This window comes from Taudactylus pleione, unplaced genomic scaffold (genome assembly GCF_031769625.1).
Source record: "Taudactylus pleione unplaced genomic scaffold, aTauple2 ptg000041l, whole genome shotgun sequence".
NCBI lineage: Eukaryota > Metazoa > Chordata > Amphibia > Anura > Myobatrachidae > Taudactylus > Taudactylus pleione.
The window spans coordinates 5,774,301-5,786,628 of record NW_028284443.1 but is presented as its reverse complement, the minus strand read 5'-3'; the positions used below and the strand labels follow the sequence as shown (position 1 = coordinate 5,786,628).

Here is a 12,328-nt window from a genome sequence, read left to right as displayed (position 1 = left end):
TGATGTCTGTATGCACAGCGCTGAGTACTACATGCAGTGTATGATACCTCTGTGTCTGTCCCCTTACAGTATGATCACCATGAGTTCCCCGGGGTGGTGCCCAGGACGTTTCTCGGCCCCATCTTCCTTACTTCTCTGTCAGCCCCGGCTGTGTGCGCTCTGTCCCTGCTGGGAGCGTCCAAGTTCTACTCTCAGCTGATCGGTATGTATGATGGAAACGTGCATCACCCATATACACATACATCGCACTGCTGTCACCCATGTACACACACATGGCGCTGCTGTCACCCATGTGCACATACATGGTGCTGCTGTCACCCATGTGCACACACATGGCGCTGCTGTCACCCATGTGCACACACATGGCGCTGCTGTCACCCATGTGCACACACATGGCGCTGCTGTCACCCATGTACACACACATGGCGCTGCTGTCACCCATGTACACACACATGGCGCTGCTGTCACCCATGTACACACACATGGCGCTGCTGTCACCCATGTACACACACATGGCGCTGCTGTCACCCATGTACACACACATGGCGCTGCTGTCACCCATGTACACACACATGGCGCTGCTGTCACCCATGTACACACACATGGCGCTGCTGTCACCCATGTACACACACATGGCGCTGCTGTCACCCATGTACACACACATGGCGCTGCTGTCACCCATGTACACACACATGGCGCTGCTGTCACCCATGTACACACACATGGCGCTGCTGTCACCCATGTACACACACATGGCGCTGCTGTCACCCATGTACACACACATGGCGCTGCTGTCACCCATGTACACACACATGGCGCTGCTGTCACCCATGTACACACACATGGCGCTGCTGTCACCCATGTACACACACATGGCGCTGCTGTCACCCATGTACACACACATGGCGCTGCTGTCACCCATGTACACACACATGGCGCTGCTGTCACCCATGTACACACACATGGCGCTGCTGTCACCCATGTACACACACATGGCGCTGCTGTCACCCATGTACACACACATGGCGCTGCTGTCACCCATGTACACACACATGGCGCTGCTGTCACCCATGTACACACACATGGCGCTGCTGTCACCCATGTACACACACATGGCGCTGCTGTCACCCATGTACACACACATGGCGCTGCTGTCACCCATGTACACACACATGGCGCTGCTGTCACCCATGTACACACACATGGCGCTGCTGTCACCCATGTACACACACATGGCGCTGCTGTCACCCATGTACACACACATGGCGCTGCTGTCACCCATGTACACACACATGGCGCTGCTGTCACCCATGTACACACACATGGCGCTGCTGTCACCCATGTACACACACATGGCGCTGCTGTCACCCATGTACACACACATGGCGCTGCTGTCACCCATGTACACACACATGGCGCTGCTGTCACCCATGTACACACACATGGCGCTGCTGTCACCCATGTACACACACATGGCGCTGCTGTCACCCATGTACACACACATCGTGCTGCTGTCACCCATGTACACACATCGTGCTGCTGTCACCCATGTACACACACATCGTGCTGCTGTCACCCATGTACACACACATCGTGCTGCTGTCACCCATGTACACACACATCGTGCTGCTGTCACCCATGTACACACACATCGTGCTGCTGTCACCCATGTACACACACATCGTGCTGCTGTCACCCATGTACACACACATCGTGCTGCTGTCACCCATGTACACACACATCGTGCTGCTGTCACCCATGTACACACACATCGTGCTGCTGTCACCCATGTACACACACATCGTGCAGCTGTCACCCATGTACACATACATCGTGCAGCTGTCACCCATGTACACATACATAGCGCTGCTGTCACCCATGCAGACAGAAGGATATATATTGTATGTGTGTCTGACTTACTGCTGTATTGCTCCTCTCTCCTTCACCAAACCATTCCTTTTAGGTGGTGGCTCAACCAAAAATACTTTTGCACAAGTCTATTGTTGAATACTGGGAGTGATTAAGTAGAGGAGGACATTGTGTTTTTTGAGAGAAGAGCATTGTATAGGTGGACTCAGAAGTTAAGGAGAGTTGGGGGTCATTAATAAAAAATCCTCACCCCCACTCCTCCTCATTTTTTAACATGTTCATTTTGCTTCCATACTGGGTATTTCTTAGCTCTCTGTACGACTTGCACATTTTATAGGTCAATAGATCCGTAACTGTTAATATACTCACCTTGGCAAGTGAATAGACCTCTCGAAGGGGATGTAGTTAATAGACCGACAAACTAAATATCACCAGTCTAAAGCCCAACGGGGGACTTAAGATAGGTGATGAAATAACGACGCCTATCTTAATCCCGACGCCGGGCCGAACGAGGTAAGTCCGTGCGTCTTAGCACTTAGCTGCAGGGGGGGTGGATGAGGTTTAGGGATTCCCAGGAGTACTTAGGGTTAGGCACCCCCAGGGAGGGTTAGGCTAGGGGAGGGGGGGGGGGGGTTAGGGTTAGGCACCTCTGGGGAGAGGTTAGGCGCTCCCCCCAGGAGGGCTAGGTTTAGGGTGTGGGAAGGGGGGGGGTTAGGGTTAGCCACCACTCTGGGCCTTTTAGGGTTAGGCACCACTAAAGGAGGGTTAGGGGGGGGGGGCTAGGGTATTTCCCAGCGCTAGTCGGCATTTTGTCCTGTCGGGCTTCGAACCAGCGGCTAAACCGATATTTCATACTACTGTAAGGCAGAACCATTGTCAACCAACCATCTTTAAGCTGCCACTGGCAAGGAGAGACAGTGGAAGGTTGAGACATGAAAGATTAACTAGTCATTGTAGAAATATTACAACTTTCAGCTGCTGGCAACCAGGACTGTTTTGTCTCCATTTATTCTAACCAACTCTTCCTCTTCTGGTTCTTTAGAAGAGTTTTTCTATTCTGCTACATGGGCATATATGGTTACCTGCCAGATCTGTGTAGCTATGTGCTTGGTCATTTTCTTTGAGCTGGGCACCGAGCCAGGACATTTGTTCCCCGTTTTCCCAGAAGTTGTATTGGCAACTGCTCCTACCAAGGAGGATGCAGAGATCACCAGGAGACTGAAGCAACAGTGATGGCTGAACTCACTTGGTCCAGCAGCCAAACGGACATGGTATTCAGTAGACATTCTGAATAATCTTGTCCTTTGTGTGATGGCTCAACCATTCTACTCTGTTATTAGGTGGGAGGAAGGGCACATATCTAAAGTACAGCCATTTCTAAACGGTATAGTATACTAACAAAGGTGGAAATTTTAAGTGAATGTTTTTTTGTTTTTTTTTTAAATCCGTTATGGGGTGTGGTATAAGAGATCGACAGAGACAAATGGTCGACACAAAAATGATTGTCACATTTTTTAATTATTATTTTAAGCCTAACCATAGCCTTATCCCTCCTAGTGCCTAACACTAACCCTTCCCCAAGTGACTAACCGTAACCTTAAAAATGTTGAAAGAAGAAAATCATGTCATCCTTTTGTCCTTGTCGACATATTGCATGTCGACCATTTGGTGTCAACATATTCATTATCAACCTTTCTACTTCAGGGTCCATAGGGTATCCACAGGATACCTTGGGTATAGGTGTGACGTCAGTCGCAGGGCACCAAAGAGTTAAGCTTTCAGCCTCCCAGGATGCACTAGGTCCCCCTCCTATACCCCGCCCCCGGGCCAAGGCACCTCAGTTTAGTTTGGTGCCCGGCCGGAGTCGGGTGCACCTGTTGGAGTGGGGGCTAGAAGAGCCCCTGAAGCTTATTCTTCATGCAGCTGTGGCTGCACAACTGGATGTACAGCATGGACAGTCAGTCCTGACGTCCATGCTGTCTTCCCTACACCCCGCCGGTACCAGAACGCCGGTACTGATCCGGGGATGCTGGTGGGCGTCTGGGGTCACAGCTAGCGGTGACCCCAGATGCTCCGGACCATGGCCGGATTCAAGGGGGACAGAGGTAAGCAGCGGGGTCCCGCGGTGGGTCCCCGCTGATCACATGGTCCTAAGTCCCCAGGCAGGGGGCTCCCTGGGGACTGGCTGCAGCGTGGAGCCAGGCGACCAACCTGCGCTTCCACTACCCCCTGGGACAGCGGACCGCAGCAGAGCGGTAGCACTGCGGCGTCCCAGGGGTTAAATGCATGCCAGGGGAGCGCGCCTTCCCTGTCTCACAGCCGGCGCCTCCCCCGCTGCACACAGCCCTCTCTGCATGTTGCCGACTGGTCCTGTGGCAGCGCTCCTCCCCCAGGCCAGCCTCCTCTCTGCTCCTCGGCGGCCATCTTCTCCAGAACGCATGGTGAACGCTGCTGGAAGCGCTGGACGGAAGCATCGTGGTCTGGGTCCCCCCGCATACCTCTCCTCCGCTGTGGTCAGGTCTGTGTATGCAGCGCTGTGTCCTACCAGGCCCTGTGTCTGTGTAGTTGAGTGATCAGCGCTGTTAGTGCAGGAATTGTTATTTCTCTGCATTGTATGTGACTGTGCTAGCGCTGCTGCCTGTAATCTTTTCTCTCTAAACTGTCAGCTTTATTACTGTCCCTGTTCTTTCTGCTAAAGCCCTTGCGGTGCGGTGCTGCAGGGTGGTCTCTCGCCTATTTAATACTTAATTGGTGAGAGAGGTCACATACGTGGTGCCATCATGTCTGAAAGTGATTTTCCCCTCCGGCTACAGTGTACCACGTGCAAAGTACCGTTAGCGGAGGGGGAGGGTAGCGCGGAGGGCCTTTGCCGGCAGTGTTTGTCCATGGCGCGGCCTATTACGGTTACAGCACCGGTACAGGAGCCGCCCTGGGCTTGTTTCGCTCAGGCGTTAACAGCTTTAGTGGGCCAGTTAGCTCCGCAGCCCGCGTTTACTCCGATGGGTTTGTCCCAGCAGTCTGTGGTGTCGTCACCCATGCAGGGGTTCCCACGACAATTGGTGGTACCCCACAGTCTCCCTATTTCCCCGCTCCCGGGTTCTCAGGAGCCAGCGTGGGTTAACTCCCTGACGAGTTCTGTACAGCACTTGTCGGATGTGTTGCAAGGGGAGTCTGTGATGCGGCCTCATAAACGGCCGGTGGCGTCTCTGTCCGCTCCTTATGAGGATGACGAAGGGACGTCTGATGATGGGGAGATTCTAGATCCTTACGATCAGGAACCTCTCCATACTAAGGACGCTGATGCTAAGTCCAAAGTATATATTCCTGGACTTATTCAGGCGGTCCGCACAGCCTTGGTGATTGAGGACGAAGTTCCCCCAGCGGCTAAATCTAAGTATGCCTTTTTCAAAGATGTGAAGGGCGATGCCACAGTCTTTCCTCTTTCGGGTCAGTTGGTGGACCATTTAGAGGAGGCGTGGAAACAACCTGGCAAAAGATACCAGCCGCAGAGACGCCTGGCGGTGGCTTATCCGTTCGCGGATAATTATTTTGCGAAGTGGGAATCCCCTCCACAGGTGGATTCTCACGTGACCCGTCTTGTCCGTAGTGCCACATTGCCGATGCCATCCATGTCCTCCCTTAAGGATGCTACGGACCGCAAGGTAGAAATCTGCCTGAAGTCCGCTTATTCCCTTGCAGGGGGGGCAGCACGGCCGGCTATGGCCATTTGCTGGGTTGCCAGAGCGATGGAGCGCTGGGCGGATTCATTAGAGGCTTCTTTTGAATCCGACTGTCCGGCCGATCAGGCGGAGTTGATTGGCAATCTCCGTGATTCGGCCACCTACATCAACGAGGCGGCTCTAGACATTAGTACTCTGGTGTCTAGAATTTCTTCAGCAGCGGTAGCTGCTCGTCGCACCTTGTGGCTGCGATCCTGGAAGGCGGACGCAGATTCCAAGAAAGGTCTGGAAGCGTTGCCGTTTACCGGAGAAGTTCTCTTCGGTCCGGATCTGGATAAGATTGTGGCCACGCTGGCGGCAGCCAAATCTGCCTGTCTCCCGTCGGCCGCTGCTCCTTCTGGTTCGGGACCATCGTCCTTTCGGTCATCTAGGGCCCAGGGCAGGCCCAAACCACAGTCGTTTCCTCGACAGGCTGGCCCTAAGAAATCGGTCAAGCCCCGGAAGCAGGCATGGAGTACCAGACGTCCGGCCCCCAAGCCAGATGACAAGCCTGCGGCCTGACGGTCCGGGCCTCCCTTTGGGGGATCCCAGGGTGGGAGGCCGCCTGCTACAGTTCGCCCAGTGTTGGTCGACCACTACGACAGACACTTGGGTTCTGGAGGTGGTTTCTCACGGATACGCCCTCTCCTTCCGGCACAGACCCCCGGCTCGCTTCTTCACCACGGGTCTCCCATCAGACCGGAACAAGGCTACGGAGCTGCGGAAGGTATTGCACACTATGCTCCAGGCTGGAGTTATAGTGGCGGTTCCATTCTCCCAGAGGGGCCAGGGTTTCTATTCAAATCTATTTTTGGTACAGAAACCCAATGGGTCATATCGTCCGATTCTCAACCTCAAAGCACTCAACAAGTCTTTGCGGGTCCCGAAGTTTCGGATGGAGACCCTACGGTCCATCATTCTGGCGCTGGAACCTGGGGACTACTTGGTGTCATTGGACATACAGGACGCTTACCTGCATGTCCCTATTCTTTGGCGCCATCAACAGTTCCTCAGGTTCGCAATCAGCAGCGACCACTTCCAGTTTCGGGCGTTACCTTTTGGCCTGGCAACAGCACCACGTGTTTTCACCAAGGTGATGGCGGTCATGGCGGCTTCTCTGCGGCTGCAGGGAGTCCGCATGTTGCCGTATTTGGACGACCTGTTATTGGTGGCAGGATCTCCAGAGCTCCTGTTACGCCACTTGGACCTGACCATTGCACTGCTGCAACGGCACGGCTGGCTAATCAACTGGCAGAAGTCCACTCTAATCCCGTCTCGGAGGATTCTGCATCTTGGAGCCTTATTGGACTCGGGACAGCAAAGGATCTTCGTGACGGAGGACAAGATCTCTGCTTTACAGTCAAGGGTGCGCAGTTGTCTGCACAGCCGCCGGGTGTCCTTACACTCGGCGATGAGGTTACTGGGCTCCATGGTGTCGGTGTTCGACATGGTGGAATACGCCCAGTTTCACTCCAGACCTCTGCAGCACCTGATCCTGTCCAAGTGGAACGGGCTGACTCAGTCTCTGAAGTCCCAGACGATTGTGCTCACCCAGGAGGTTCGCCTGTCCCTTACGTGGTGGTTACAGACGAACCACCTCAACAAGGGACGTCCGTTCTGGGTTCCAAATTGGGTCCTGTTGACAACGGACGCCAGTCTTCGGGGCTGGGGAGCAGTTTCGGGTCCACACTTGTTCCAGGGCAGGTGGACGCCGACAGAAGCGGAGCTTCCAATAAATATCTTGGAACTCCGTGCGGTCTTCAATGCTCTCCAGCAGGCACAGCGGTTTCTCCAGGGTCGCCCGGTGCAGGTCCAGTCGGACAACGCTACCACCGTGGCCTACATAAACAGGCAAGGAGGAACTCGCAGTCGGGCGGCTCTCGTAGAGGTCTCTCGGATCCTGGTTTGGGCGGAGCGCAATCTTCCGGCCATATCAGCGGTCTTCATCCCGGGAGTGCTCAATTGGGAGGCGGACTTTCTAAGTCGCCAGGACGTTCATCCGGGGGAATGGTCCCTGCACCCGGACGTTTTTCAACTACTGGTGGACAGGTGGGGTCTTCCAGAAATCGACCTCATGGCGTCCCGGCACAACAACAAGTTGCCGGTGTACGGGTCTCGCACAAGAGACGAAGGGGCGTCTCTGGTGGATGCTCTGTCCGTCCGGTGGACGTTCCGGTTCGCATACCTGTTCCCTCCGGTCTCCCTTCTTCCACGGGTAATCCGGAAATTCAAACAGGAAGGAGGGACGCTCCTGTTGATAGCTCCCGCGTGGCCCAGACGGCACTGGTTCTCAGACCTTCAGGGTCTGTCCGTGGACATTCCTCTGCGGTTGCCGCTACGACCGGACCTTCTGTCTCAGGGTCCTTGCCTTCACCCGGACCTGACTCGGCTGTCTTTGACGGCGTGGCTGTTGAGACGGCCATGCTGAGGTCCCGGGGGTTTTCCAGCTCTGTGGTGCGTACCATGTTGCGAGCTCGGAAACCGTCTTCCGCGAGGATATACCATCGCGTGTGGCATACGTTCTTCCAGTGGTGTCGACCGAGAGGTTATGCACCGCGGGAGTTTCGTCTGTCTCGGATTCTCGCCTTCCTGCAAGCGGGACTAGATCATGGGCTTCGCCTTGCTTCTTTGAAGGTACAGGTTTCGGCCCTATCTGTCTGGTTTCACCGTAGGATTGCTACAATCCCGGATGTGCGCACCTTTATGCAGGGTGTTCTCCGCATTCAGCCGCCCTTTGTTCCACCTGTGGCGCCTTGGGATTTGGCTGTGGTCCTGAGGGCTCTCCAAGGACCGCCGTTTGAACCACTGGGCTCAGTGGATCTTAAATGGCTAACAGCTAAGACTGTTTTCCTTCTGGCCATTGCTTCGGCCAGACGTGTTTCTGAGTTAGGGGCTCTTTCTTGTAGACCCCCTTTCTTGGTTTTTTATGGGAACAGGGCAGTGCTCCGCACTCGGCCCGAGTTTCTTCCCAAAGTTGTTTCCCAGTTTCATATTAACGAGGAAATAGTTGTTCCGGCCTTTAACTCACCGGGTCTTTCCGTGGGTGAGGCCTCTTTGGATGTTGTGCGGGCCTTAAGGACTTATGTTGACCGCACTTCTTCGTTTAGGAAGTCGGACGCTTTGTTTGTCCTCTTTGGCTTCCGTAAAAAGGGTTGGCCTGCTTCAAAGCAAACTTTGGCAGCCTGGATCCGTATGGCTATTTCTGGAGCTTATCTTCATGAAGGCCTACCGGTCCCTCCTTCTCTGAAGGCTCATTCCACTAGGTCTGTGGGTCCTTCGTGGGCAGCTCGACGTGGTGCCTCGGCAGTTCAGATCTGCAAGGCTGCTACGTGGTCTTCTGTCCATACCTTCGTGAGGTATTACAGGTTTGACACCTTCGCCTCTCAGGATGCTTCCTTCGGGCGGCGGATTCTCCTTTCTGCACAGGAGCGTCCCCACCCTTAAAGGATACTGCTTTGGGACATCCCCAAGGTATCCTGTGGATACCCTATGGACCCTGAAGTAGAAAATATGAGATATGGTAAGAACTTACCCTTGTTATCTCTATTTCTACGAAGTCCATAGGGTTCCACAGGACTCCCGCCCTGTCGCACCTGTGCTGCAGATGGGCTTTGCTCTGGTCACCGGTTTTCCGTCTCCCTCTGGTGAGAATGTGATTCTTGTATGTGTCCAGATCTTTGTTCTCTCTCTTCCTTCTCCTCCTCCGGCCTATGGCTTGGTAACTAACTGAGGTGCCTTGGCCCGGGGGCGGGGTATAGGAGGGGGACCTAGTGCATCCTGGGAGGCTGAAAGCTTAACTCTTTGGTGCCCTGCGACTGACGTCACACCTATACCCAAGGTATCCTGTGGAACCCTATGGACTTCGTAGAAATAGAGATAACAAGGGTAAGTTCTTACCATATCTCATATTTTTTATTGTCATCCCGATACTCCCATTATGCATGTGGTGTTTAAAATGTTAACTGTTTGCCACTCAGATTGCTTATCTTAAATCAGTTGCAAGTCATCAGGTGGGTATTAATATTGCTATGTTGATGAAAAAGGATTTCTGTAATTTACAAATGTTTGTCTATTCATAGATCTTAATTTGTGTAAATTTAACTTACTAGTTAGTAAAGGTTATCTACTTACAAATAATATTTTTAATAAATTGTGTATGTTTGGGGAAAAAAAAAAAAAGTAAAAGTTGTGTAGGGCTCATTTAATTATGGTGTACTCATGCCAGTGGCTGATGTATTGGTGATCTGGGCTGAGGTCTGAGATGCCCCCAGTTAGCCTCCACTTGTCTTGCAGTGGTTTTAGATGCTTGTGGTTTAAGAATTTGAACCCCTGCAGGACACCGTATGGTTGTGGGGACATCCATCAGCCATATTTGTTGGGTTGCCCTGCACAGTCCTGCGTTGTTAGCGCCATTACCCAAGAAGCTCTGCAGCAAAATTCAACAATTATTGGGACATACCATTTAAATCATCTTTCTGGCTTTATTTTTTTCTAATAGTACGAGGATCTATGGGTTTGACTGTCATTTTTGCACTATGGCAGCTGCAGAAGGAAATAAAGAGGCAATTTGGATCTACCGTAGCTACATATTTCTGCCTAATAACAGCAACTCAATTTCATTTGATGTTTTATTGCACTCGGACCCTCCCTAACATATTTGCTCTACCAATAGGTATGTAGAATGCTTGCTCTTTTTTTTTTATTTATTTATTTACTCATCTTAACAGAAAATATCTGCTTGTTGTATGTTGTTACTTTGTTTCAAATCAGTTGTTTGTAGGATATTTTGTGTGTGCTAAGCCAGGTAAGGCAACTTACAGCCAATTCTGTCTCCATAGGGAGCTCATCAGTACAGGGTATTTGCCCTTCATGAAAATGTTGAAGTGGGTACAAACATACATGTAAGTTGCTGCATCAATGATTTAACATATTGGAAACTGATAGTTTGTCTACGGTATGTTTTATTGAACATGGCAGTTTTGCTCATGTTAGAAGCAGTTAGATGGCCGCCCGTTACAGTACATAAGGTTACATATCCTCTTGCTTTTTAAAAAAATGTAAGTAAAATGGAATGTGAAACGCATACATGTGTTTTAGTGCTTTGAAACTCATTTGTACTGATTCACTGATATTTAGTGTCACATCTGATTGCATGCCAATGGGATTGTACCCCTACAGCACATATTCACTGGTGTTTGACTGATGCATTTAATGCACTTAAGAGGATTGGACCCTAAAGATCATTATTCCAAATGAGTCTGTACCACTTTGCTTATTTACATCCCTTTAACGTGTTGCAGTGTTTTTGATGGCTACTGAAATAGAAGCACTGCTTTTGCTAGCTACTGTTCCTATTTCTGTATGTTCTCTGCTTTTCATTGCATTTGAAAATCATTTCATAATGCATATCTAAAACAGACATGCCTTTTTTCTTGCATTGGAAAAATTATAGCTCATACATCATGGGCATGCAGCCTTAGCTTTCCACTGTAATTAAAGCCCCTGGACGGTGCAAGCTGAAATCCGCGAAAAGTGACCCTTTTGGGCGCCCAAACTGCACTTATCGCGATCGCACCCCGCAATCTCCTGTCACTTTAGATGGTAGATTGGGCTCAAGAAAACAATTGAATTCCGCTCTTAGAGGTATATTTACTAAGGGATGTAGTCAACATCCCGGCGCGCAGGATGCCGATGGTCTGTATACCGGCGACAAAGTCCCGTCAGGTTGGGATCCCGACACCAGTATCCCGACCGACTGCAACCTGATGGTAAGTATCGGCGTGTTAGGGGGAGGGTAGGGTTAGGTAGCTGGATTAGGGTTAGGCATCGGGGAGGGAGTGTTAGGATTAGGGTGCCGGGAGGGGGAGGTTAGGTTTAGACATCGGGGAGGGGGTCTTAAGGGGGGCATCCACTACACGATTTTAGCAGGCGATTGAACGATAATGACATCATTATCGTCAATCGTTTAAAAAACGTTTATAAATTGTGCAGTGTTTGGTCGTTAACGATCAACGATGCGCGCTCCCACTGGTCGTTTGATCGTCTCGTCAGTCGACTGAACATGCAGGTCAATTTTACTTGATCTATTAAAGATAGTTTTCAAATCGTTTGCAAATCGTTTGCAAATCATTCAGACTGTACGATAAAATTTCAAGGGAAAAAATCAAGGGAAAATAGTTTAGAGAATGGACAGGGAGTAGGCCGTCTAGTGGATGTGCCCCTTTAGGTTTAGGGTATGGGGAAGGGGAGGTTAGGCTTAGGCACTAGGGGGGGGAGGTTAGGGTTGGGCACCAGGGAGGGATGGTTAGGGTAGGGATTAGCAAAATACTTCCGTGCGTTCCTGTGGGTGTCGGGATTCTGGCTGTCGGGATGCCGCTGTCAGTATTCTGACCAGCGGCATCCCGACAGCCAGGACTTCATACCCAACCCTTCACTAAAGTGCGGGTTTTTAGATGTTGCCCATAGCAACTAAACAGACTCTACTTAACATTTATCTAGCACCTTCTAGAAGGTATTAGCTAGAATCTGATTGATTGCTATGGGCAACATATCTGCTTCTAAAAGCCCGGACTTTAGTAAATATACTCCTTAATGTGGTGTTAAACTCAAATAATTACAGCTCTTATTTGATATCTATATAATGGAGCAACTTGCTATACATATAAATAACTTATATACACCTCTTTGTGGACCTTTTCTGTTTCCTAAAATAGATTTTTAAGTGCAAGTTTTTTTTGTTT

General features: G+C 51.1%; 1 protein-coding gene across 2 annotated transcripts in view; it reads left to right on the top strand.

Moving 5' to 3' along the window:
* The window catches only part of ALG12 (ALG12 alpha-1,6-mannosyltransferase), a 33,333-nt gene that overhangs the window by 677 nt on the left and 20,328 nt on the right, over window positions 1–12,328 (top strand). For both annotated transcript variants that reach the window (XM_088457601.1, XM_088457602.1), the window contains exons 2-3: window positions 70–202; window positions 10,087–10,260. In XM_088457601.1, coding sequence (XP_088313727.1) covers window positions 70–202; window positions 10,087–10,260 — 307 coding nt within the window. The remainder of the gene's footprint in view (window positions 1–69; window positions 203–10,086; window positions 10,261–12,328) is intronic.